A 27635-nucleotide genomic window follows, 5' to 3' on the forward strand; every position below is an offset into this window, starting at 1 on the left:
CACCACCCCCTCCTCCCCCCCACTGAATGGAAACTTTGCTCAGCCTTCCTCAAGTGCACTTCCAAAGGAACCCAACCAAAACAGGAGGGCTGTTTGCTCCAGGAGCTCAGTGCTTTTGTTCTGCACCTCTGTTCCTCCCCAGGCTTCCAGAGCTGCTATCAAGTGTTCTCCACGGGCTTAGATCCACCCAAAGAAAAGCCACAAATCAGTGGGGGCTTGGTGGAGCTGCTGCTTCAGGCAGGGTTATTCCTCAGTGAGCATCCTGAGGATGCTGGGAACCCTGTGGGAGATGCATCCTGTGCTCAAGCCTCCTGGGTGGCAGCCTTCCTTATCTCACCAATGTCCATATCAGCCCAGTTTAGGGAGGCAGAAGGGACCTGCTGCAGTCAGCAGGATTTAAGCCCAGCAGGAATCCTGCTTCCAAAACAGCTCTCTGAGGTGGAGTGAGAAGGCTGCAAGATGCACCCAGGCTGGACTGCAAACTGAGCTTCACTGACCCAGGGACAGCTTGTTGGGACATAAGGACAGGTTTGTCCTGAGTGTGGAGGAATTGATGGGCAGTGGCAGGTGGAAAGCTGGGAAGTGGTGCAGCCACCATGGGAGTTGGTGAAGCCACTGTTCCTGGAGGGGTCCCAGAAAGGTGTGGACATGGCACTGGGGGGCTTGGTTTAATGGTTGTGATGGTGTTGAGTTGATGGTTGGATTCCATCAACCCACCTTAAAGATCATCCAGCAGGGACACCTCCCACCAGCCCCAGCTTGCTCAGGGCCTCAGCCAGCCTGGACTTCAACACCTCTGGGATGCAGGCAGCCACAGCCTCCCTGGGCAACCTGTGCCAGTGTCTCACCACCCTCACCCTCAACAATTTCTTCCTCATCTCCAGTCTCAGTCTCCCCTCTCCCAGCTCAAAGCCATTGTCCCTTGCCCTGGCACCCCAGCCCTTGAAAAAAGCTCTCCTGAAGCCCTTTCAGGTACTGGAAGGCTGCTCTAAGGTCTCTGGACAAGCTGTGCCAGTGCCACAGCATCCTCACAGAGAAAAAGGTCCTCCTCATGTCTAATCTAAACCCAGCTTCTTCCAATTTGAAGCCATCAGCCCTCATCTGTGGCATATTAAGGCACAGACCCCCAGCTCATGCTGTCACTCCATGCCTTGGTCAAAAGTCCCTCCCCAGCTCTCCTGGAACCCCTCCAGTTACTGGAAGACTGCTCTGAGGTCTCCCTGGAGCCTTCTCTTCTCCAGGCTGAACAGCCCCAACTCTCCCAGGCTGAACAGCCCCAGCTCTCCCAGGCTGGCCCCGCAGGGGAGGTTCTCCAACCTCTGATCATCTTGGTGGCCTCCTCTGGACCCTCTCCAACAGCTCCAGGTCCTTCTTGTGCTGGGGGTGGCACCAGCTGGAGAAACAGGCTGAGGCTGGCAGCAAAGCAGAGGTTTTCCACCCTGCCACACTCATTCTCCAGACTCTGCACACAGAGGATGCAGATTTCCCCCCACCCCTCCCTGCCTGCTTTTTGCCCAACCCCACTGACAGCCCCATTCTGAAGGGAGCCCAGCCTAGGCTGTGTTCTTCCAGCTTGGCTGCACTTGTCAGAGAGGAGATCCCAGGCAGTGATCTGTTCCCCTGTCAGGCAGCCACGTCAGGGATCACCCGAGCATCGCGTTGTGCCAGCTTCAACCCCGCAGATTAACGCAGAGGAAGGAATATGTTGCTAAGGGCTGGGCTGACTGAATGGCACCCAGCTCCATTCTGGGATGCACCAGAACAGATGGATGAGTAATTACCCTGCAACAACTTCTGATTCCTTGAGATGAGCTGGCAGAGGGGCAGCATAAAAGATGAGCTCCGGCAGGCTGTGTTGTTCCCACGACTCGCTTGCAGTGGATGCCCCTTCAGCAAACAGCCAGGAGCCCTCAGCCTCCACTTGAGCTGCATCCTTCCACAGCCAGCCTGGGGACCTGCCCTCCTTGGTGAGGAAGCTGAGAGCCTGCCAGTGATGATCTGACAGAAAGCAACCCTGAATAATCAGCACTATTAATACAGCACCTGCCCAAAGAGGCCTTTGCTTAAGGAAGAATTTGAATTCTCCCCCTTCACCTCCTCCTCCTCCTCTCTCCTCCTCCTCCTCCTCTATTATTCCTTCTCCTTCCCTCATTTCATTCTCTCACCTCCTCTTGTCTTTTTCTCCTTCTCTCTTCTCCTTCTTCCTTCTCCTACCATTCTCTTCCCCTTTTCCTCATTCTCATTCTCCTTCCTTCTTCTCCTCCTTCTCATTCTCCTTCCTTCTTCTCCTCCTTCGCCTTCCTTCTTCTCCCCTTTCTCTTTCTCCTTGCCTCTTCTTTTCCTTCCGTCCTCTTTATCCTTCCTCTTCCCTATTTCTCCTTTCTCCTTCCCTCTTCTCTTCTTTCCTTCTTTTTCCTCCTCTTCTTTCCTTCTTTCTTCTCTTCCTCTCATCTCCCCTCTCCTTTCTCTTTCCACACTCATTTTCTTCTTCTCTCCTTCTCCTGCAACTCTCTTCCCCAGTTCCTCTTTCTCCTTCCCTCTTCTTCTCCCCTTTCTCCTTCTCCTTTCCACTTCTTTCCCTCGTTACTGTACTTCTCTCACCTCCCTTTTCCTCCTCCTCCTCTTCTCTTCTTCTCTTCTCCCTTCCCTTCTTTCATAGTTTCATAGTTTCATAGTTTCATTCAGGGTTGGAAGGGACCACAAGGATCAGCTAGTTCCAACCCCCCTGCCATGGGCAGGGACACCCCACACTAGATCAGGCTGGACAGAGCCTCATCCAGCCTGCCCCCTGTCTAGCTGTCCATGCAGGAGGCCCAGGACAAGATCCCACCAGCTGCATCCAGCACAACCACCCCAAGACCTCAGTCCCTGCCCCCCAGAGCAAACTCTTCTACTGCAATAATGAGAGGCATCTGCTGGAACTCTTCAGGGAGGGCAATGATCACATCCCCCAGCACAATGCCATTTGCTGAAGGGCAGCAGATTACTCAGGACTGATCTGCAGCCCAATTAATGCCAGCGTTGCCTTTCCAGGCTCCTCTGCGGGGAACGTGATCCAGCCAAACCCCTGGCATCAGCACTTCCTCACCACCCAGCTCCCAGCCTGCCCTGCTGGTGGAAAAAAGTCCTCATTTCAGGGCTTCTGAAGCCTGCTTTTCACCTGAACAAGCAACTTCTCCCACCAGGAGGTCTGCCCAGAGCAGCGTTTGTGTCTGCCCGGGGGTCCATAGAATCACAGAACACAGAGCAGTAGGGGTTGGAAGGAGCCTCTGGAGCTCATCCAGTCTCACCCCCTGCCACAGCAGGGCAGGTTGCACAGGAACACATCCAGATGGGTCTTGAAAGTCTCCAGAGGAGACTCCACAACCTCTCTGGGCAGCCTGCTCCAGGCCTCCAGCATCCTCACACCAAAGAAGTTTCTCCTCACGTTGAGGTGGAACTTCCTGAGTCCCAGCTGGTGCCCATTGCCCCTTGGCCCGTGCCTGGGCACCACTGACAAGAGCCTGACCCCTTCCTGGCAGCCACCCTCCAGACCCCCTCTCAGGCTGCTCTTCTCCAGGCCTCTCAGCCTTTCCTCATCAGACAGAGATGTTCCACTCTGTCCATCATCCTCACAGCCTCTGTTGCATCCTCCCCAGCAGATCCTTGTCCCTCCTGAACTGGGGAGCCCAGAACTGGACACAATGCTCAGCCACAGGTTCATAGAGTGGTTTGGGTTGGAATGGACCTTGAAGACCACCTATGTTCCAACCCCCCCTGGCAGTGGCAGAGACACCTCCCACCAGACCAGCTGCTTTTTGCCCTTCCAGAGCCCTCTGCAGAGTCTTGCTCACGTTTCTCTCACCTCAGAGCAGTGTGATGGCATCTCAGTAAGTTAAACACGAGGCACTGACAGCTCTTCAGGTGATCTCCAAGCCCTGCCAAGCGCTTCCAAGCCAAAGATCTGCTTGTACTTTGCTGGGGCCAGTGCTGGCCAGGCAAGTCCTGAGCACATCCCAGAGAAAGGGCCCTGAGCAGCCACTTTGCTCCTGGAAAGGCTCCCATTTAATTAACAAAAGGATCTGCAAGAGGGCTGTCGCTGGATGCCAAAGGCACAACTGCTCATTAGGTCCTCGGAGGAGAGGAATAATCACTCCTGAAGTCTCCAGGGCAGTCAAGAGAAGATGTGCATTTCATCACCCCGGCTGGGCATGGGCAGCCAAGAGCTGGCCTGAGAGAAGAGCTGCTTGAGGCTGGACAGCTGGGGATGGCAGCTCACCCCAACAGCCTCCTTGATGCCAGGGGACAGCAAAAGGGGGAGCAAGAGGGCCAATGGGGTCCTGGGGTGCATTAGGAGGAGTGTGTCCAGCAGCTCCAAGGAGGTTCTCCTCCCACTCTGCTCTGCCCTGGTGAGGCCACACCTGGAATATCTCATCCAGCTCTGGGCTGCCCAGTTCAGGAGGGACAGGGATCTGCTGGAGAGCTCCCAGGGTGGTGAAGGGACTGGAGCACTGCCCTGGGAGGAGAGGCTGGGGGACCTGGGGCTGTTTAGTCTGGGGAAGGGAACACTGAGAGGGGATTCATGAATGTCTGAGGGCTGGTGTTCAGGAGGGAGGGGGCAGGCTCTGCTCAGCTGCACCCTGTGGTAGGACAAGGAGCAATGGATGTAAGCTGCAGCACAGGAGGATCCACCTCAACATGAGGAGGAACTTCTTCACTGTGAGGGTCACAGAGCACTGGACCAGGCTCCCTTCCAACCCCTAACATCCTATGATTCTATGATCCCCAGAGAGGTTGTGGAGTGTCCTCTGGAGACTTCCAAGCCCCATCTGGATGTGTTCCTGTGTGAGCTGTGCTGGATTCTCTGCTCCTGCTCTGGCAGGGGGGTTGGACTGGGTGATCTTCAGAGGCCCCTTCCAACCCCTAACACACTGTGATCTGGACACACTAAGGACCTCCATGTGCTTTACAAACCTCCAGGAGGAGGCAGCAACCATGCTGCTCGGACTCTGGACAGGTTGTGCTGTCTTCTGGAGTCTTTGTGGCACAGGGACGAAGCCAAGCAGCTGTGAAACTGCAGGTTGAGACCAAGGGACTAAAGCTTCTCAGGCAGCAAGCAGGGCTGCAGCAGCAGGAAATCCAGCCCTGGCACAAGCTGCCTTTCAAGGCAGCCTCCCTGGGCAGCAGCAGCACACAGCAGTCCCCCCTGCACATCCACCTGCTGGGGAGGTGCAGATGTAGGCAGGTGGTCACCCCAGTATGGGGCAAAACACAGGAGAATGGGGAAAAAATAAACTTCAACTGAGCCTTCTGGTTTGCTTAAAACTGGGGGGGAGGAGGAAAGCACCTTCTGAATCAAAGAGCAGTGCAAAGAGACACCCTGCTGAGCTCCAGACCCTCTGAACCCTCAGTTCAGGCTTGCAGCAGGATGATCAACAGCCCAGAGGAGGGGACTGAGGGAGCATCCTGAAATAACTTCAGTCACACCTCATGTTTCCTGGAGTCACAGAGCTGTTCTGGTTGGAAGAGACCTTTTAAGGCCCTCGAGCCCAAGCAGTAACCCAGCACTGTCAGCTCACCCTCACCACAGGAGGGGAATAGGATTTCTTACTTCAGGGAGGGAATGTCCCACTACAAGCAGTGATGCCCAGGGACAGCACAAGGGGCACAAAGTGACACCTGGGAGGTTCCATGTGAGCAGGAGGAGAAAGTTGTTTGGTGTGAGGGTGCTGGAGGCCTGGAGCAGGCTGCCCAGAGAGGTTGTGGAGTCTCCTGGTGTGGAGAGCTTCCAACCCCCCCTGGGCATTGTGCTGCTGTGGATGCCCTGCTGGAGCAGGGGCTTGGGCTGGAGGAGCTCCAGAGCTCCCTTCCAGCCTTGGATTCCCTCCGCTTCCTCAACCACACTGCTTTCACCCCAGCCCCCCCTATTCATACATGACACAGGCAAGGGACCTGCAGGACTCACCCGGGGAGCCCCTGCAGGACCCTCCCGGGGAGCCCTGCAGGACCCACCCGGGGAGACCCTGCAGGACCCTCCCGGGGAACCCCTGCGGGACCCTCCCGGGGAACCCCTGCGGGACCCTCCCTGGGAGCCCCTGCAGGACCCTCCCGGGGAATCCCTGCCGGACCCACCCGGGGAGACCCTGCAGGACCCTCCCGGGGAACCCCTGCGGGACCCTCCCGGGGAACCCCTGCGGGACCCTCCCTGGGAGCCCCTGCAGGACCCTCCCGGGGAATCCCTGCCGGACCCACCCGGGGAGACCCTGCAGGACCCTCCCGGGGAACCCTGAAGGACCCTCCCGGGGAACCCCTGCGGGACCCTCCCTGGGAGCCCCTGCAGGACCCTCCCGGGGAATCCCTGCCGGACCCACCCGGGGAGACCCTGCAGGACCCTCCCGGGGAACCCTGAAGGACCCTCCCGGGGAACCCCTGCGGGACCCTCCCTGGGAGCCCCTGCAGGACCCTCCCGGGGAATCCCTGCCGGACCCACCCGGGGAGACCCTGCAGGACCCTCCCTGGAGACCCTGCAGGACCCTCCCGGGGAACACTGCAGGACCCTCCCGGAGAGCCCCTGCGGGACCCTTCCGGGGAATCCCTGCCGGACCCACCAGGGGAACACTGCAGGACCCTCCCGGGGAGCCCCTGCAGGACCCTCCCGGGGAGCCCCTGCAGGCCAAGGAACCTACCAAAAAAACCCCAAGGAGCAAGTGGAAACTGAAATCATTTGGGAAGAGGATGTTTGCCATCAGCGCTGCAGGTTGGAGAGCCTCAGCAGACCAGAAGCAAGGGCAACTCCCCCCCCACCCCCCACCCCCATTCATGCAAAACCTATGCTGGCTTTTAAGCCAAGGCCACATCTGGATGGGGCTCTATAGATCAGGCTGCACAGGAAATTGGGAGAACCTCCAGGCTGTAAGCTATATCCCAATAAATATAATGGGAATGTGCTCTGAGCAGATTAGGGGGGGATTAGGGAGCAGGATTACAGGAGCACACCAGGGCCCCCTCAATAGATTTTTGCCATCTAAAGATTAAATGTTTTAAAGCTTGGAGGCATGAAAGGAGCCTGGCCAAGGGAGCCTGGCCAAGGGGCTGTGGCAAAAGGACCACTCCCACATTTCCTCCTTCTGTGGCAGCCCTGTCAGGGGTGTAAAGATGATCTCGGAAGGAGGGATGGAGAGTGTGATCTGCCCGCTCAGCCCCGGAGCGTTGCTCCACCTCCTGTTGCACTGGGCAAGGTCAGCCAAGCAGAGAAGCATCGTCAGATGATGAGGGAACTGCACATAGCTGCAGCAGCGCCTTTCCCTGGCCCTCATCTTGGCTTCCTGCCACTTCAGACCTTGCTGTGCCAGAGGTTAAATCCATCCCGTGGTGTTTAACAGCCTCTGCTGGCCTCGCCTGATGCCTAACAGGATTTTGAGCACGCTCCTGCTTTCTGCATCCCAATCATCCCCTGGCAGGGAGTTCCCCAGGTCCACTTCCAGGGCACAGGAACAGCTGGGGAGGAGCAGCTGAGGGAGCTGGGGGTGTTCAGCCTGGAGGAGAGGAGGCTGAGGGAGACCTCATTGCTCTCTGCAGCTCCCTGAGAGGAGGCTGCAGCCAGCTGGGGGTTGGGCTCTGCCCCCAAGGAACAAGCAACAGGACAAGAGGAGATGGCCTCAAGTCACACCATGGAAGGTTCAGGTTCACCATAAGGAACAAGTTCTGCCCCAAAAGGGTTATCAAGAGCTGACACAGGCTGCCCAGGGCAGTGGTGGAGTCTCCATCCCTGGAGGGGTTTTAAAGCCATGGAAATGTGGTGCTGAGGGCCATGGGTTGGTGCTGAGCTGGCAGTGCTGGGCTGAGGTTTGGACTGGATAACCTTAAAGATCTTTTCCAACCCAAGCAGCCCTACAATTCCATGCCAAGATGCTGGAAAGGTGGTTTCTGGGGGATTTTTTTGTGCCTCCCCTGGTTCCCAGGTCACAGGAGCCAGGGAGCTGTCAGAGGCTGCTGTTGACTTGGAACATATCTGCTGTAATTCCTGTCAATCATCTTCCCCCTGAGCTCAAAGCCTGTCTAATCTCCTGCTGCAGAGACAATCCCAGCACCCACAGCCCTCTGCTTTCCACAGCCCAGCTTAATGGATCCATTTGGGATGGGATGGCCAGGACTGCCTGGGGGATTTGAAACGCAGAATCACCCAGGTTGGAAAAGACCTCAGAGATCATCAAGGCCAACCTAACACCCAACACCTCCTGACAGCCAAACCATGGCACCAAGTGCCACATCCAAGCCTTTTGTGAGCACCTCCAGGAATGGTGACTCCACCACCTCCCTGGGCAGCACATCCCAATGGCCAATCTCTCTTGCTGGGAAGAACTTTCCTCTCACCTCCAGCCTAAACCTCCCCTGGGGCAGCTTGAGACTGTGTCCTCCTGTTCTGGTGCTGGGTGCCTGGGAGAAGAGACCAACCCCCACCTGGCTACAACCTCCCTTCAGGCAATAAGGTCTCCTCTGAGCCTCCTCTTCTCCAGGCTGAACATCAGCTCCCAGAAATGTGTGAACCCCAGCAGTTCACTCTTCTGCATCTTAAGTTGCGTGCAGTGGTGGTCACCTTTCTATCTACAGAACTCAGGGGTGGAGAGGACTTGCTAAGTTCCTTCTGCAGGAGTAGTCATCTTTTGGTCCATGCTGGCCAATGCCTTTGGCTCTCACCACAAAGGAAAGGAAAGGGAAGGAGAATTGGGACCAAAAAGGAGAAGGGAGAGGGGGGGAGAAAAGGGGAAGGGAGAGGGGGGGGAGAAAAGGGGAAGGGAGAGGGGGGGAAAAAGGGGGAAGGGAGAGGGGGGGAAAAAGGGGGAAGGGAGAGGGGGGGAAAAAGGGGGAAGGGAGAGGGGGGGAAAAAGGGGGAAGGGAGAGGGGGGAAAAAGGGGAAGGGAGAGGGGGGGAAAAGGGGGAAGGGGGGAAAGGGGGAGGGAGAGGGGGGGAAAAGGGGAAGGGGGGAAAAAAGGAGAAGGGGGAAAAAGGGGAAGGGGAGAAAAAGGAGAAGGGAGAGGGGGGGAAAAGGAGAAGGGAGAGGGGGGAAAAAGGAGAAGGGAGAGGGGGGGAAAAGGAGAAGGGAGAGGGGGGAAAAAAGGAGAAGGGAGAGGGGGGAAAAAGGAGAAGGGAGAGGGGGGAAAAAAGGAGAAGGGAGAGGGGGGAAAAAGGAGAAGGGAGAGGGGGGAAAAAGGAGAAGGGAGAGGGGGGGAAAAGGAGAAGGGAGAGGGGGGAAAAAAGGAGAAGGGAGAGGGGGGAAAAAGGAGAAGGGAGAGGGGGGAAAAAAGGAGAAGGGAGAGGGGGGAAAAAGGAGAAGGGAGAGGGGGGAAAAAGGAGAAGGGAGAGGGGGGAAAAAAAGAAGGGAGAGGGAAAAGAGTCGATCTCCAAAGGGCTGCTTGCTGGTCAGTCACCCTACAAGAGCTGCCGCTCAGCAGCCCCCAGGCCCCAGCCCTTAGCTTCACAGCAGCAAGCAGCACGGAGAGGGCAGCATCCCAGCGCCTTCCCAGGCTGCAGCAAACCGGGGGGACGGCTGCAGGGGGGGTCACTCCAAACACGGGGAATGTGCCAGAGGCTGGAGTGCTGGGGGCAGAACTTGCCCTGCCGGAAGACTTCCTCGGCCGAGTATAAAGCAGACAAAAGGCAAAGAGCAGCCCCAGCCCGGCCGGGCCGCTCCGGCAGCGCCTCAGGACTCCATGACCTCCATAAATACTTTCCACGCAGAACATTTGCCAGCAGCATGTTCCTCAGAAGCTGCCTGGCTGCTTTGCCAGACACAGACATATAAGATTTCACCTCCAGGCTCTCCAGCTGCAGCTGCCCAGGCACTCAGATGCTATTTTAGCCCTGTGAGAGCAGAGGAGCGAGGTTTGGGAGAGCACAGGGAGAGCCAAGCTCACACAGTTTGGGCTCAAAAACCACAGAATCCCTGAAAGGATCCTCCAGGGAGGCTGCAGAGAGACTTTTCACCAGGGTGTCTAAAGACAGGCTGAGGGGGAATGGTTTGAACCTGAGGCAGAGCAGGGTTAGAGTGGAGCTGAGGAAGAAGTTCTTCAGCAGGAGGGTGCTGAGACTCTGGCACAGGCTGCCCAGGGCAGTGGTGGAGTCTCCATCCCTGGAGGGGTTTCAAAGCCCTGGAGCTCTGATGCTGAGGGCCATGGTTCAGCAGTGAGCTGGCAGTACTGGGGTAAGGCTTGGACTGGGTGATCTTAAAGGTCTCTTCTGTGACAACCATCAAGCCAAGCACACTGATGTTGTCTTCACCTTTCGTCCCCCTGCCTACTCCCTCTTTCCCCAGGCTGTCCCAGGCTCCCTGCATGGATGAAGTCCCCTCCTTAGATGCTCTTCCTCACACACAACACTTGTACTTCACAGCCTGATGCCTGCCAGACTCTGGTGCTCAGCCTTTCAGTCCATTTGCTCTGGTTTCAGGGCATAGACAAGGACAGAGATCCCACTGAAGCACCTGCCATGGTCACAACACCCCTGCTCTCCATGTGCCTTGCTCCACTCTTCAGCTGTCACCTCTTTCATGCTCCTGAATAAAGGAGTTTTCATTACACCACCAGACAGAGTAGTTCCTTCTACCCAGCCTTGAAGGAGGTAGTTCAGCAGACGGCCACAAACAAGCGGTGTTAGAAGAGAAAGGTCAGATTCAGAGCTTGAAGAGGTCACAGGCAGTTGGCTTTTGCTCAAAGCTGTGTTCAAAACACCCAGAAAAGAAAAGCCAGGAGAGCAGACAGCCTCCTCAGAGAGCAGACAGCCTCCTCAGCATTTGTGAGCCTGCCTGCAGGTGTGAATGGCCTCCTGGGCAAAGGCTGCCCATGGTGCCAGGTGGTTGCTCAGTCAGGTTCCTTATTGAATCATTTAGGTTGGAAAAGACCTCACACAATCACAGAAACATTCAGGTTAGAAAAGACCCTCAGGATCACCAAGTCCACCCCAGGACCCTACTGTACAAGGCTCACCCCTGAACCACAGCCCCAAGCACCACATCCAAACCACCTCTAAAGACATCCAGGCTTGGTGACTCCACCACCTCCCTGGGCATTCCAATGCCAGAGATCCAAAATCATTGAGTCCAACCAGAAGTTCCTCATAGGTCAAACCATTTAGAGTCAGAGATTCATAGAATGGGTTGGGTTGGAAGGGACCTTGAAGATCATCCAGTTCCAACCCCCCTGCCATGGGCAGGGACACATCCCACCAGCCCAGCTTGCTCAAGACCCCATCCAGTCAGCTCCAGGGAGGGGACATCCACCACCTCCCTGGGTCTGTCCCTTGCTGCAGCACAGCCAGCCCCCAAGGAGCCCAGCAGAGGGCCTGCAGCAGTACCTGTACTTCATGCCTGTCTCAGCTCGGGTGGTGTCTTGCAGGGCCAGCCCGTGCAGGTGCAGGAACCTCTCCAGCTGCTTCAGCTCCAGGTCTCTGCTCAGCTTGCCCGGCCAGCCCGTGGCAGGAGGGCAGGCTCTGGGAGCCAGGCTTTGCCTTTTCCCTCTTAGGAGCCCTTCACTGGGCTTCTGCAGGCTTGGCTTGGGGGCTGGGATGTCTGCACAGGCAGCCTTGTACAAATGCATGGTCCTCAGGTGCAGCTGCAGAGACCCTCGATGCCCAGCAGATGCTGTGAGGAGCTTCCACCCTGTGCTCTGCTGCCAGGAGAGCCCAGTGCCACCCAGCTCCCAGCAGCACAAGATGGGATGGGTTGGGTTGTGCTGCCCAGGAGGACCTCAGGACTACACAGTGGTATTTTCCTCCCGCCCATTCTTCATATCCTTGCAACTGACTCCTTTCAGTTGATGCCCAGGATGGATTCCAGCCAAGCTCAGCAACCTTGTTCCTCTGCTGAAACCTCTCATGGTCAAGGGCTGCAAGGGACAAGGGCTACCAGTGGGAATGGAGCACCCACCCCATTTCCCAGCTCTTATATTTAGATGATGAGAAACATTTGTTTGGGATCCCATCCAAGGCAGTAAAGCAAGTGTTCTCCCAGGGTTTATTTCGGGGCTTGGCCTGGGCAGATGAGTGCTGCAAGCAGCTCTCCTGCAGCTCAGGAAACCCTCTTGTGTTCTCACAGTCTGTGGTGGACTCTCCTAGCTTAGGTTTCCTGGTCTGCAACTCTCCCCAGTGCCTCCAAGCCCTCCCCAGCACATCCAAGCCCTCCCCAGTGCCTCCAAGCCCTCCCCAGTACCTCCAAGCCCTCCCCAGTGCCTCCAAGCCCTCCCCAGTGCCTCCAAGCCCTCCCCAGCGCCTCCAAGCCCTCCCCAGCACCTCCAAGCCCTCCCCAGTACCTCCAAGCCCTCCCCAGTGCCTCCAAGCCCTCCCCAGTGCCTCCAAGCCCTCCCCAGCGCCTCCAAGCCCTCCCCAGCACATCCAAGCCCTCCCCAGCACATCCAAGCCTCCTGGAGCTTTGATGATTAGCTGAAAGAATCAGACTCACAGAACTGTCAGGCTTGGAAGGGACTTCAAGGCTCAGCCAGTTCCAACCCCCTGCCATGGGCAGGGACACCTCACACCACAGCAGGTTGCTCACAGCCACATCCAGCCTGGCTGCAAACACCTCCAGGCAGGAGGCTTCCACCACCTCCCTGGGCAACCTGTGCCAGGCTCTCACCACCCTCATGGGGAACAACTTCTTAATGACATCTAATCTGAATCTCCCTACTTGCAGTTTGGCTCCATTCCCCCTAGTCCTGGGAGGGAGAAGCTGGCCATCTTTTGAGGAAGGATTGAGCGCCAGGCACTGGAGCTGGGGCAGGGAAGGAGGAGCAGCTCCTGGGAGGCTGTGTGCACCCCCAGCAGCCCATGCAGGGATGGAGAAGGGCTGTGGGAGGGGAGCTGATCCCAGCAGCAGATCCAGAATCTCTTGGCTCCACACAACCAACTGCCTTGGTTGGAAGAGACCTTCAAGCTCACCCAGTCCAACCTTTGACTCAGCACTGAAGGGTCACCACTAAACCATGTCCCTAAGTGCCAGGTCCACCTCCAGGGATGGTGACTCCACCACTGCCCTGGGCAGACCATTCCAATGTTGGAGAAGCCTTTCAGTGAAGAAAGAGAGCAGCAGGTGAGGACAGGGGCACAGGGCTGAGCACTGTGCCTAAACCTCAAAGTGCCAAGGCAACAGAGCTGTCAGCACTGCTGAAGAGCAAAGGCAAAGTTCCTGCTTCTCAGGACCTTCATCCCTCAGAAGGGGTGGGAGAAGTGGCACAGCTTTGGGTGCAGGATCAAAGCCATCACCACAGGCATCCAGCACCCTCCACAGTCCAGACTGCATCCAGAAGGATCTGAAAAACCTTTTCTGGCCAACACTAGCCCACAGTGAGCCAATGCTGACCACAGCCTGGAGGCAGATTTCTGAGGCTCTTCTGCTCCAGGAGGCTCCAGCCCTGTCCTGCCCTTCAGTCCCAAACACACCAGGAAAAAGAAGTGAAATAATCAACTGCTGGAGGTATCATGGACTCAGCTAATCCTTAAATCTTCCAAAGCAGATCAAGAAAGACTGATCCCAAGCCCAGAACATATTTCAGAAGATTAGAACTCAATGTCACAGAGGGGAGCTTGGCCTGGACAGTTGGATCCCCCAGGGACTCTTTCTCCTCAACTCTTGTGTCAGGGCCCTGAGGACACTAATCAACCTCAATGTCCCTGATGTCCCAGGCTGGGGTGCTGGGAGAGCTCCTGGCCTGCCACCCCCCCAGCCCCCCAGCTCCATGGTCCCATGGCTGACACCCATCCTGCTCTCGTGGTGCTGGCTGAGCTGAGCCATCCCCAGTGGGATGCAGGTGGTGGTTTGGAGCTCTGCTCTTTGCAGCTCAGGTGCCCTCAGTGGAGGTCCCCTGTGACCACAGCCACGTCCACCTCTCAGGAAACACATTTTCCCCTCCGAGCAGTGGAACACCAAAGGCAGAGGCTGTGATTCATAGATTCACAGCATGGTTTTCACCCACTTCCAAACTCCTTGCCATGGGCTGGGACACCTCCTGCTAGCCCAGCTTGCTCAAGGCCACATCCAGCTTGGCTTTCAGCACCTCCAGCCTGGAGCCTCCACAGCTGCTCTGGACAACCTGTTCCAGTGCCTCAGCACCCTCATGGGGAAGAATTTCTTCCTCAGGTCTAATCTAAATCCAGCTCCTTGCAGTTTGAAGCCATCAGCCCTCACCTGTCACTCCCTGCTTCTGTACAAAGTCCTCTCCAGCTCTCCCAAAAGTTATTCCACAGCACTTTGCTTTTGCAGGTCCTTTGAACACCAGAAGGTGCCTGACCACGAGCTGGTGTGGCCAGTGAGCACTGCATCCAAGAAACTGAATCAGGGGATCCCAGACTGGTTTGGACCAAACAGATCAGGAGAGGGACCTTAAAAACCATCCAGTTCCAGCAGGGACATCTACCACAGCAGCTTATTCAAGGCTCCATTCAAGCTGACTTTGAACACTTCTAGGCTTGGAGCCTCCACAGCTTCCCTGGGCAACCTGTTCCAGTGCCTCACCACCCTCCTGGGGAAGGATTTCCTCCTCAGGCCCAAACTGCTCCACCTCAGGCTCCAAACCCATCCATGTGCCTTTCCTGGGGCTCCTCAGACATTTCTGCTCTCAGCTGCTCACTCCATCCCCCACAGCTTCCTCTTGCTGCCATTTCAATTCTCCTTATTGCTACCCTAATGATACATACTGACCATTGGAATGGGCTGCCCAGGGAGGGAGACTCCAAGAAGAGCCTGGATGAGGCACTTGGTGCCATGGTTTAGTTGATTAGATGGTGCTGGGGGATAGGTTGGACTGGATGATCTCAAAGGTCTTTTCCAACCTGGTTAATCCTATCCTATCCTATCCTATCCTATCCTATCCTATCCTATCCTATCCTATCCTATCCTATCCTATCCTATCCTGGTTTTGATTCATTTCTAATCCCAGCACATCTGCAAGACCTCTCTTTGTGCCAAGCACCTCAGGCAGCCCCCTTCTGTCTGGGATTAGGGCAGATCTCACCCCAAATCCCTGCTGTTATTGATGCATCACTGGGCAAAACAGTGAACCCCCCTCCCTGTCTGGCAGCAGCTCAGCCCTTCATGGTGGAGGAAAGCCACAGGCTCCCTGTCCCTGAAGCCACTCTGAGCCAGTACAGCCACCCTGTCCCCACCAGGCTGCTGCTCAGGGGTGGGATGGAACCAGGATGGCACCACCAAGCAGCTCCTATGTAGGTTCCTGTTTCTTTAAGGGTCTTAGTGGGGGCAGGAGATTAGGGGGTTGCACATCTCATTTCCACTAATACCCAGATCCCCTTAGATTTATTTTAAGGAATAAGATCAGATTCTGGAGGCTGTGACATTTAACATCCATTAGAAATTCAGCAGCTGGAGGTTTTTCCACCCTGAGTGGTTGGTTTGCTACTGCCCAGCCCCAAAGAGGGAAGGAGAAGGCGGGGGACAAAGACTGGAGGCCAGCAGCATCCAACACACAGCTTTCCTGCTGTTTTCTCCTATCACCCACACAACAGCAGCAACTTCTCAACCAAACTCCAGCCCCTTGGATGAGAAAGCAGATGAGAAGCAAGGCTGAGCAACCACAGGCAGCTTGTGCTGAAGTTCAGGAGGCTAAGAGATAAGGCAGGAGAGTTTTTAGCTCTGCAATGGGCACCAGCTCTGCACTGGGCATCCATCACAGTGCAGGGAAAAAATAACAACCCTGGATAATCAGAGAGTGGTTAGGGTTGGAAGGGACCTCAAGGATCAGCCAGTCCCAACCCCCCTGCCTTGGGCAGGGACACCTCACACCACAGCAGGTTGCTCACAGCCACAGCCAGCCTGGCTGCAAACACCTCCAGGCAGGAGGCTTCCACCACCTCCCTGGGCAACCTCTGCCAGGCTCTCACCACCCTCCTGGGGAACAACTTCTTCCTCACAGCCAATCTCAATCTCCCCACTTCTAGTTTTGTTCCATTCCCCCCAGTCCTATCCTTCCCTGACACCTTCAAAAGTCCCTCCCCAGCTTTCTTGGAGCCCCCTTCAGAAAAGTTAGAAAAGGCAAAGCCCCAAAGGGTTTGCATTGTTGTTATTATCATCAGCATGATAGAATCATTAAGGTTGGAAAAGACCTCCCAGATCATCAAGTCCAATCTTCTACCCTAAACCTCCATGGCCACTAGAACAGGGGAATAATCAGAAAAGTCAGAATAAAATGTTCATGATGATGGTGATGGTTATTATGGTTTGGGTTGGAAAGGACCATGCAGCTCATTCATCCCTTCCATGGGCACAGACACTTTCCACCAGCCCAGCTTGCTCAAGGCCCCATCCAAGCTGGCTTTCAACACCTCTAGGCTTGGAGCCTCCACCACCTCCCCGGGCAACCTGTTGCAGTGCTTCACCACCCTCCTTGCAAAGACCTTCCTGATGTCCAATCTAAACCTAACCTGCTGCTGCTCCTCCTCCTCCAACCGATCAGGAAAGTCAGAACAGTGGAGACAAAAAGGTTTCTATTACTGCTGCTGTTATTATTATCACCATCCAAATCAGCAGCAAGGTCAGAGCTGAAAAGACTTATTACTACTATTATTAACAATTATAGGTTTATTATTGTTATTGTTATTTCTTTTACTGGTTGGGGTTGGAAGGGACCTTAAAGATCACCCAGTTCCAACCCCCCTGCCATGGGCAAGGCCACCTCAGACCAGCCCAGGTTGCTCAAAGCCAGCATTTCAGAGACTAAAAGATTCTCTATTGTTGTTGTTGTTATTATCATCATTATTAATCATCATCGTTATTAATCATTATCATCAGCGTTATTAATCATTATCATCACCATCACCCAGATAATCAGAAGAGTCAGAATGGCAAAGATAAATGTTTGCATTATTACTAATCATCATCATTATTGTCATTGTTACTCTTGCCATAATTATTATCGCTACCATCATCATCATCATCACCTCAATAATCAGAAAGGGCAGAATGGCAAAGACAAAAGAGTTTGATTATTAATTATTATTATTATTATTACCACTACCATCTAAATAATCAGAAAGGGCAGAATGGCAAAGACAAAAGAGATGATGATGATGATGATGATGACCACCATCATCCAAATAATCAGAAAGGCCACGAGAGCAAAGACCAAAGAGTTTGCTTATTGTTAGCATCATCACCATCACTATCACCTAAATAATCAGAGAGGTCAGAATGGCAAAGATAAAAGGGGTGAGGATGATGATGGTGATGACTGTCACCTAAACGCCCAGAACGATCAGAGTGGCAAAGGAGAAAGGTTTTTATTGTCGTCATCATCATCATCATCGTTCTGGGAGTGCTCAGGAAGGGCAGAGCAGAGCGGGAGCCCCGAGAGCCGCTCCTCACGCCCCCCTCTCGCAGTGCTGCCCCGAGGGCAGGGCCGTACCTGTGCGGCATGCCGGTGGTGTAGGCGATGGTGTACTCGTGGGACAGTTCGCACACTCGCAGGTACCAATTCATCTCCAGCTCCCGCAGCAGCGCCAGGCGCCGGGCACGCTGCTGGGGCTGCCCGCCGCGGCCTCTGCTCTCCTTCCCGCTCTCCGAGGTGCTCTTCAGGGCTCTCTCCCTGCTCCCCAGGGAAAGCACCGACTGCTTCCTCAGCTTCAGGCTCTCCTCGGCGTTTTTGTTGCCCATGGTGCCCGTCCGTGCCGCCAGCATCTTGCCTGCCGCCCCCTTGCCACCGCAGCCCCCTCAGCACCGAGCGGTTGCCCTCGAATGGTTTCAAACCCGATTCCCGGCGGCGTTTTTCCTCCCCCTAGGACCTGGGGCTGGCCACAAAGCTGTAATTAGATACGTGGCTGTGGAGCTTAACCAGAGAGAAGAGCTGTGACCTTCTCATGGAAACATCTGTGGGAGCCTCCTGTGCCCCCGGGGCTTCGTTTCGCAGCGGCCGAAGAGGACAGGTCACAAAAACTCGGCAGAGAAAGGTGTGCCAAGCAGAGCACCCCAGCTTAGGCTGGCACAAACCTGAGTGTTGAGGTGGGGAGAGGTGGAGAAAGCAAAGGGTCCAGCTGCTGGAAGGGCTCCAGCTCGGGTAGGTGAAGTCCCACGTGTGGCTCAGACGGCAACCCCGCGGCCGCTGGGGCTCCCCCCAGCCAAGTGCAGCTCCTGCAGCAGGGTCCTCACCAAGCTGTCCCCTCCATCCCTCCTCCTCCTCCCACGTGCAGTCTCTTCCAGCTCCTCAGGTCATCCCATCCAGCAGGAACTTCCATTCTCCAAGGGATTCATGGAAACAGAGCTTTGCTCACCTTTGAGACGAGGACCAAGCGAAGGCTTCTCCGGCTTCTGGGGCTGGAGGAGCAGAAGGTGCTTTGGGAACAGGTCTGAAAGGAGCCCACACTAGGGCTGAATTAATTTCCCTCTCTGGCCTGGAATGTTAAAGCTGCTGCAGAGATTACAGCTCTAATCACACTTTAGGAGCAGGAACATCTCCCTCTTTGGAGAGAGAGAGACAAAGAGGGGGAAAGCCCTGCAAAGACCAGCAGGGGTTTAAAGCACTGCCCTGAAAAGAGCAGCAATCGGCCACCCCTGCCCTGCTCAGGAGGTGTGTGTGTCCCAGGGGAAAGGCAGCCTCCAGAGGGATCAGGGCTGGATGGAGAGCTTCCTGGAATCAGGGAAAAGGGGGCTCTGGAGGTCCCTGCCCTGAGCTTTGCAGGTCCCCAAGGCTGGAGACTCCCCCAGCCCTCTGCAGCCTCTTCCCACCTTGCATCAGCATCTGCTGAAAAAGCTCATCCCAAGTCTATCCAAAAGCTCCAAGGCTGTGGTTGGTGTCTCCTGCCTCAGCACCTGCCACTTCCCAAGACAGTTTGGATTCACCACTTCCCTCCAAGCACCCCCAAATCACTCTTGGGTCTCCTCTCAGCCAGCCAGGACCAGCCTGGTGCTCACCACTCCTCCTGGATCTGGATCCTTCCAGGCTCTGGCCACCCTGGCATCTTCCAGGGGGTCCCCTCCAGGCTTTCAGGAGCTGGGGACCTTCCAAGCAGGCATGGTCCTAGGTTCCCCCAAGGAGCCTGGCATGAGGTTAGCCCTGCTGACAGAAACAGCTCTCTGCCAGCTCATTGCCTTCCAGGAAGTGTTTGGGTTCAGAAAAGTCCTTTTTAGGTGTTTCTGAAGAAAGCAGCTCCCTTCCCTCTGGGAAGAAGTCCTACTGCAGGATTTGGTGTTACCCAGCAGGTTTCATGGAGAAGGCACCAAAATGTGTGCTGGGAGTTCAGCCAAAACCTAGGAAAAGGAGTTCTAAAACACTCCTCTTCTGTGCCCCTTCTCAGGTGCTTCCTCACCCCTCAGGAAGCCTTCCAGCACTCCCCAAGAAGGAAAAGATTTCCAGCAACTCCAGAAGCCTTTAAATCAACCCTGAGCAGCCAAACCAATACACAGAAGGGGCTGGGTTGGAAAGGGACCTCCAAGATCATCCAGTTCCAACCCCCTGCCCAGGTTGCTCAAGGCCTCATCCAAGCTGGCCCTGAACACCTCCAGGGAGGAGGCAGCCACAGCCTCCCTGGACATCCTCTGCCAGTCTCTCCCCACCCTCATGGGGAAGAATTTCCTCCTAATCTCCAATCTAAATCCAATTTCTTCCAGCTTGAAGCCATCACCCCTTGCCCTGTCACTCCATGCCTTTGGCAAAAGTCCTTCTCCAGCTTCTCCTGTGGACCCTTTCATGTACTGAAATGCCACCAGAAGGTCTCCCCAGAGCCTTCTCTTCTCCAGGCTGAAAAGCCCAAACTCCCAGCCTGTCCCCATAGGGGAGGTGCTTCCTTCCTCTGATCATCCTCATGGCCTCCTCTGGCCCCTCTCCAGCAGCTCCAGGTCCTTCTCGTGCTGGGGGCCCCAGAGCTGGATGATTTTAGGTATTGTACATATCTATAAGTTGAAGCTTGGTAAGGGTCTTCAAGTTCTTTCACATGGAAGCTGGCTCCAAGAGCCCCCCAGTAAAATCCTTAAACTCCTGTATCAATCATAGATTCATAGAGTGGGTTGGGTTGGAAGGGATCTTCCAATTGTTCAATCAGGTTCCTCACAGAATCAACTAGGTTGGAAAAGACCTTCAAGACCATGGAGTCCAACCAGAAGTTCCTCATAGGTCAAGCCATTTGGAGTCAGAGATTCATAGAATGGTTTGGGCTGGAGAGGACCTTAATGATCATCCAGCTCCAACCCTCTGCCATGGGCAGGGACACCTCCCACCAGCCCAGCTTGCTCAAGACCTCATCCAGCCTGGCCTTGGACAGTTCCAGGGAGGGAGCATCCCTGTTGCTGTGACGTTGTGCTTGCTCAGCTCCCTGCGGTGATCGTTCCCTTAATCACCGACACAGCCTGCAGCTCCCCAGCACCCTCACAGGTATCAATCACCTGAAGAGCAAACTGAAATCAACTGCAGAAGCTGCCAACTCCTTCCCCTCTGCCAGGAGCATTGTTGGTGGACAGGAGGCTATTGTGAGGCTGGATGTCCTCATTTAGGAGGCAACGCCAGTGGCAGGTGGCTCCTGGATGATTCGATATTGTGGCAGGTAAAGAGACCTGCCTGAGCTCATAAAAGATGCAGCAAGATTGTTCTCCTGAAAGCAAAGCTGCCTTGAAATATTGATAGCACATTTCTGCACCCCTGGGGAGGGGCTTGGCTTCCTCACCAGCTTGCCACGTTGTGCTGTGGATGTCCAGCCTGCCTCTTGGAGGGACATCTTCTAGGGGGAACAAGCCCTGTGAGCATCTCACCCAGTCCTTCACAGCTCCAGAAACCCACCTGGGAGGTGGTGGTGGGCAGAAACCCACCTGGGAGATGGTGGGGGGCAGAAAACCTACTTGGGGGCTGGTGGTGGGCAGAAACTCACCTGGGGGCTGGTGGGGGGCAGAAACCCCCCTGGGAGGTGGTGGTGGGCAGAAACCCACCTGGGGGCTGGTGGTGCTGGGCAGAAACCAGGTGGGCAGAAACCCACCTGGGGGCTGGTGGTGGGCAGAAACCCACCTGGGGGCTGGTGGGGGGCAGAAACCCACCCGGGGGCTGGGGGGGGGGGGGGCAGAAAGCTGCTCTGGCCAGCACCCTACTCATGAATACTGATAGAGCAAGACTGGGTTCTTGGAGCTCAGTGGTGTCCCCAGAGCTCAGCACAGCCCCCTCCAGAGTCCCTGCTGGCCCCAGCAGCCACCCAGGCTCCAGGGGTGGGTTAATCCCCCAAAGCCCTGCACTTATCTGTATTAAAGTCACAATCCTGAGCTGTCTGGAGCCGGAGGTTGCAGCAATAACAAGTGGTGCAGAGGTGCACAGCAGGCGGGGCGGGGGGGGGACGACCAAAGCAGCACCGTTTGTGGCTCCAGCTTTGAAGCAGGAAGCTGCCAAAAGGGCCAAGCCCCACCAGCTCTGCAGTCACCACAAGGGCTGAATGCATTTTGCTCTGGCTGAGACCTTCCACCTGTTCAAACCAACCACCTCTTTTTCATCTGTATGTAAGAGAAGGGCTTCTAAACCTCTGCCAGCAGCGGGGCCCCAGGAGGAGCTGCTGCACTCTGCACCCTTTGCATTTGCAGAGGGGTTTGGAAATGAGCTGAAGAGATCATTCCCCACCCAAACAATTCTGTGGGTCAGGGTTCTCCTTGGTGCTGCTGCTGATCAGTCACCACCTTTACAAGCTGTCAGGGCAGGGTGAAGCACTCCAAACCAATTAAGGCCCCTTAATGAATCTTGCCCTGATGGGGTTTCAGTTACCTGCAGCAGAAGGCAGGGGGGAGCAGGAGGGTGGCAGCCTGAAGGTGATGGCTTGGGCTCTGTTAGCTGGATGCTGCAGCTGCAAAGGAGGGGGCTCCTGGGGGCTGACCTGCAGGTGCTTGCTCAGCTAGCCCTTGCAGGTCCTTGCCAGCTCCTCCTGCACCTGCAGAAAGCTGCACTTTGCTGCTTGAAAGCCTCTGAAAAAAATAACAGAAGTCTAAAGAGGACTTTCCAGGTGAAGGAAAATTGTCTCCAGTGCAAGAGTGCTCAGGGACTGGCACAGGCTGCCCAGGGAGGTGCTGGAGTCCCCATCCCTGGAGGGGTTCCAGAAACCTGTGGCCATGGCACAGGGTTTAGGATCATAGAATCACCCAGGTTGGAAAAGACCTCAGAGATCATCAAGTCCCAGCTGTCACCCAACACCTCCTGACAACCAAACCATGGCTCCAAGTGCCACATCCAATCCCCTCTTGAACACCTCCAGGGGCAGTGACTCCACCACCTCCCTGGGCAGCACATCCCAATGGCCAATTACTCCTTCTGGGAAGAACTTTCTCCTCACTTCCAGCCTAAACCTCCCCTGGCACAGCTTGAGACTGTGTCCTCTTGTTCTGGTGCTGGGTGCCTGGGAGGGGCCATGGTTTAGTAGCCATGGAGGGGTTGGGTTGCTGGTTGGACTGGATGATCTCAGAGGTCTATTTCCAACCCAAGCACTTCCAGAATTCCATGGTCCCTTCCAGCCCCTCCATTCTAGGATTCCATGACTGTCAAGCACCAGTTGCTCAATGATTCCCTACCTGAGGAGCAGCTCCAGCTCCTGCAGATAACCAGATCTCAGCTCACACCAACTCTGCTGCCTGGTTTGGACCCATTTGCTGACCAGCAAGGACAACTTTGGCCATCACCTGAGGCAGCCCAGGAGCAATCACACCACAGAATCTCTGAAGGTCTCTTCCAACCTAAACCATTCTACATCACCCAACCCCCTGCCATGGGCAGGGACACCTCCCACCAGCACAGGCTGCTCAGGGCCTCATCCAGCCTGGTCCTGAACACCTCCAGGGAGGGGACAGCCACAGCCTCTCTGGGCAGCCTGTGCCAGGCTCTCCCCACCCTCACTGCAAAAAATTTCTCAATCTGCCCTCTCCAGCTCAAAGCCATTGTCCCTCATCCTGGCACTCCCAGCCCTTGTCCAGAGTCCCTCCCCAGTTCTCCTGGAGCCCTTCAGCTACTGGAAGCTGCTCTGAGGTCTCCCTGAAGCCTTCTCTTCTCCAGGCTGCACAGCCCCAGCTCTCCCAGCCTGGCCCCACAGGGGAGGTTCTGCAGCCTCTGCTCATCCTCATGGCCTCCTCTGGAGCCTCTCCAGCAGCTCCAGGTCCTTCCTGTGCTGGGGGCCCCAGAGCTGGAGGCAGTGCTGCAGGTGGGCTCTGAGCAGAGCAGAGGGGCAGAATCCCCTCCCTGTGCTGCTGCTCTCCCTGCTCTGGCTGCAGCTCAGCACTCAGCTGGCTCTGGGCTGCCAGGGACCACTGCTGGCTCCTGGGGACTTTGTCACCACCTGACCCCCCAAGGCCTTCTCCTCAGGCTGCTCTCTGTCCATTCTCTGCCCAGCCTGGATCTGTGCTTGGGATTGCCCCAACCCAGCAGCAGGACCTTGCCCTTGCCCTTGGTGAACTCCATGAGATTGGTTTGGGCTCAGCTCTGCAGCCTGCCCAGCTCCCTCTGGATGGATCCCTTCCCTCCAGCCTGCCCAGGCCCCTCTGGATGGATCCCTTCCCTCCAGCTGTCAGCAGCACCACCCTGCTTGGGGTCTCCCTCAGGCTTGCTGTGGGTGCCCTCAATCCCAGTGACAAGTTGCTGCTGTTTTTGCTGCACTGCTTTCTGCCCAGATCCATTCCCTCTGATTGAAATACCTCTGCAGGCAGGAGGGGCAGAGGGGAGAGTGCTGTATGTCTTCATGAAGTGGAAGCAGCAGAGCAGTTGAACGCAGCAGCACACTCCATAAATCCTTTGGAAAGCTCCCAGCTGCCTCCTTGAAGGGCATGACAGAGCTGGGCAGCTCAGGAGCACTTCCAGCTCTGAGTCAGTCTGCTGGAATTAAGGAACTGAAGGTTTTTCAGCAGGCTCCTGTCAGCCTTTTATCTTCCCCAGTCAATTTCAGCTCTCAGCTCGGAGCCAAGCCCCAGACCTCTCACTCACACCAAGCCAAAAAAGGAGCAATCCCTGGCTGGGTTAATTAGCATTCCTTGCTCCTTGCTGAGTCTTCAGGGAGATGATCACCACCACCAAGTGTCCTTTGCTCTGGATCACACCAAGAGCAACCAGTGCTCAAGCAATCCGTGGTGAGAAGGGAGAAGGCTTCCCCAGATCCAGGGGGTTTCACAGAAGCACAGAGGTGGGTGGGTAGCAAAAGCTCTCCAAGATCCTCCAAAGCCCAACCAACAACCCACCACCACCATGGCCACTAAACCATGGCCCCAAGTGCCATGGCCACACATTTCTTGAACCACTCCAGGGATGGAGACTCCACCACCACCCTGTTTCAGGCTCAAGGTGAGGAGAAAGCTCTTCCCAGCAAGAGAGATTGGCCATTGGGATGTGCTGCCCAGGGAGGTGGTGGAGTCACCATCCCTGGAGGTGTTTAGGAAGAGTCTGGATGAGGCCCTTGGTGCCATGGTTGAGTTGATTAGATGGTGCTGGGTGATAGGTTGGACTGGATGATCTCTGAGGCCTTTTCCAACCTGGTTGATTCTATGCTTCCAGCTGCCTAGGGCAGGGAGGTTCTGCTCCTGAAGCCATGCACCAGGCTGATGCTCAGATCCCTCCACATCTGCTTCCATGCAGTGCAGGAAGCTGCAGAACCACCCACACTGTTCTTTCCTGCATACCTCTCAGACAAAAGGCTGCTCTCCTTCAGCCAAGGAGGTTCTGAGAGGTTCAGTCCCCTGCTGAGCAGCTTTCATGCTCCCAACATGGACTTTGAATTCTTCCTGGGCAGGTTTGTGTGCCTGGAGGATTGTGTTTGGTGCCCAGCAGTGGAGAGCCCCAGGTGGGAGCAGCAGCAGCAAGCTCCAGCTCCGCTGCCAGCTGGGATGGAGCAGCCATAGGACATGGAGCTGCCACTTCACCCCAAAAGCCAGGCCCAGGAGCCCTGTGCCCGTGGCAGCTCCTCCTGGTCTGGTGCTGCTGGAGCAGCCCAAGCAGCAGATCCATGGAGAAGCTGCAGGATGCCTGTTGGGTTACCATGGCAATCAGCACTACAGAAGGGACTAAAAATAAACAGCAGCTCCACAAAGCACAAAGGATCGTCCTGGATCCAAGCCCTGACTCAGCCACCTTCAGCCCTGGCTCCTGCTCTGCAGCCACCCCCCCTGGCACAGCAGGGACCATCCCCCCATGCTAAACTAGCACAGAGCAGAGAGTTCCCTCTTCTCCAAGGAGAGGTTTGCTTCAGGTCTGGTCCCACCAAAACTTCTCTGGAGCTCTGCAGGAGCAGGTGGACACAGATTCCTAGAAGGGTTTGGCCTGGGAGGTCTTTCCCAGCCTTAGTGGATTCTGATTCTCCTCTCCAGGCTGCACAACCCCAATAGTCCAGGGAGGTGGTTGGGGCCCTGTCCCTGGAGGTGTTTAAGCCCAGGCTGGATGAGGCTCTGGGCAGGCTGATCTAGTGTGGGGTGTCCCTGCCCATGGCAGGGGGGTTGGAACTAGCTGATCCTTGTGGTCCCTTCCAACCCTGACTGATACTATGATACTATCTCTCCCATCCTGGCCTCACAGCAGAGCCTTTCCAGCCCTGCCAGCGTTGCTGTGGCCTCCCCTGACCCCTCTCCAGCAGGTGCCAAGCACCCCAGAGCTGCCCCAGCCCAGAGGGACTCTGGTGTGTGTGCTCAGGTCATGGTTGGGTGGCAGCCCACGTCAGTGGGACCTGAATTATGCATGGCAGCTTTTAATTATTTCTTCTTCATTAAGGAGAGTGTCCTGAGCCTGCTGTGCAGCAAGGGTGAGCCTTGGGGTGCAGCAGGACAGAGACAAGGCACAGCCCTCAGCCCCACCCCAGGCACATCCCATCAGCTGTGTCACCCTGTAAGGAGCAGGACCTCTTCCTAATTAACATGGCTCCTCATTAACACACTCAGGAAGCTTACACTTAACCCTGGGACGTTTTGCCATGGTTTCCCAACCCCCCCTAAAACACTCCCAACGTTTTTAAAAGGGCAGAGATCCTGCAAGCAGCTTCAGCCTTGAGGAGCAGCCCTGCCCCCTGTCACCTCAGTGAGGCCAGCTGGGTGGTGATCACCTTGCTCAAAGCCACTCCTGCTGACCCCCCAGCTCCCACAGCACTCTGAGGGGATGCTCAAGCCTCTCGTGTCCTCCTTACCTTGGAGCCTTCCCTTGCTGCTCTCTGAAGCCCCTCCTGAAAGGCTGGAAGCTGCACAGGGGTTTGCCCTGGAGCTTCCATCTCTATTGAGCTACAGAAGAAAACCAAGAGAGGTTTGGAGACTCCTTCCAGAAGGCAACCCCTCCAAAAAGCCAAGCCTGGTGGTCTCTGGGAGGTACAGGGGTCCCAAGTGTGCAGTCACTGCTGCAGCCCCAGGGCTGAGGCCCCAGAGATGGAGCAGGAGGCTGCTGGCAACACTCAAACCCTTCCAGGGGATCTGGACCAGGACACCTTGCTCTGTAGGGGATAAGGGCTGGCCTCTGCCACGGACAGGATGAGGGGCAACAGGCACAAGCTGGAACCCAGGAAGTTCCACCTCAACAGGAGGAGAAAGTTGTTTGGTGTGAGGGTGCTGGAGCCTGCAGCAGGCTGCCCAGAGGGGTTGTGGAGTCTCCTGGTGTGGAGACTTTCAGGACCCAGCTGGATGTGTTCCTGTGGGACCTGCCCTAGGTGACCCTGCCCTGGGAAGCGGTTGGACTCCTCTCCAGAGGTCCCTTCCAATGCCTACCACACCACTCCATGGTTCTATGAGTCCATCACCTTCAAGCAAGTTAAGAGGCCAGTGCCCACCCACTGCTTCCTGCAGGTGATGGCAAGTCCTTACTGCACACCACAGTTTTGTCCCAGCCATCATCTCAGATGCTTTCTGCTGTTCAGAGGGAAGGAAAATTCACATCTGGTCTTGAAATGGTGACCTAAGTTAGACCATTAGGCACCAGCAGGCACAAAGTCAAATGCAGCCCCAACAGAGTGAGGTGCTGGAGGAGTTTCACACCAGGATGTTGCAGACCCAGCACCACCCCCCGCCCCCAGGGACAGAGCAGCCTGTCCTGAGCCATGTGGATATCACCAGGCTGGGTTCATGGAATCATGGAATTGTTTGGGTTGGAAAAGCTCTCTGAGACCACTGAGTCCAACCATTAACATAACTTGAGAAGGCTCTCAGGAGACCTAAATGTGGCCAGCAGGGCCAGGGAGGGGATTCTGCCCCTCTGCTCCATTCTGATAAGACCACAGCTGGAGCTCTGGGTCCAGTTCTGGAGCCTCTGTGCCAGGAAGGATCTGGAGGTGCTGGAAGGTGTCCAGAGAAGGGCCACAAGGATGAGCAGAGGGCTGGAGCTGCTCTGCTGTGAGGACAGACTGGGGGAGTTGGGGTTGTGCAGTCTGGAGAGGAGAAGGCTCCCAGGAGACCTCATTATGGCCTTCCAGGATCTGCAGGGGGCTCCAGGAAAGCTGAGGAGGGACTTCTGAGGGTGTCAGGGAGGGATAGGACTGGGGGGGATGGAGCAAAACTAGAAGTGGGGAGATTGAGATTGGCTGTGAGGAAGAAGTTGTTCGCCATGAGGGTGGTGAGAGCCTGGCACAGGTTGCCCAGGGAGGTGGTGGAAGCCTCCTGCCTGGAGGTGTTTGCAGCCAGGCTGGATGTGGCTGTGAGCAACCTGCTGTAGTGTGAGGTGTCCCTGCCCATGGCAGGGGGTTGGGACTGGCTGAGCCTTGAG

General features: G+C 55.9%; 1 protein-coding gene across 1 annotated transcript in view; it reads right to left on the reverse strand.

Moving 5' to 3' along the window:
* The window catches only part of KCNAB1 (potassium voltage-gated channel subfamily A regulatory beta subunit 1), an 80673-nt gene extending 62379 nt beyond the window's left edge, over nt 1-18294 (reverse strand). The window contains exon 1 of the mRNA XM_068144864.1: nt 17382-18294. Coding sequence (XP_068000965.1) covers nt 17382-17653 — 272 coding nt within the window. The 5' untranslated portion in view covers nt 17654-18294. The remainder of the gene's footprint in view (nt 1-17381) is intronic.
* Between the last annotated feature and the right edge of the window lie 9341 nt (nt 18295-27635).

The sequence above is a fragment of the Melanerpes formicivorus genome, unplaced genomic scaffold, assembly GCF_026170545.1.
Source record: "Melanerpes formicivorus ecotype bairdi unplaced genomic scaffold, bMelFor1.0.p_v2 SCAF_12, whole genome shotgun sequence".
Classification (NCBI taxonomy): domain Eukaryota; kingdom Metazoa; phylum Chordata; class Aves; order Piciformes; family Picidae; genus Melanerpes; species Melanerpes formicivorus.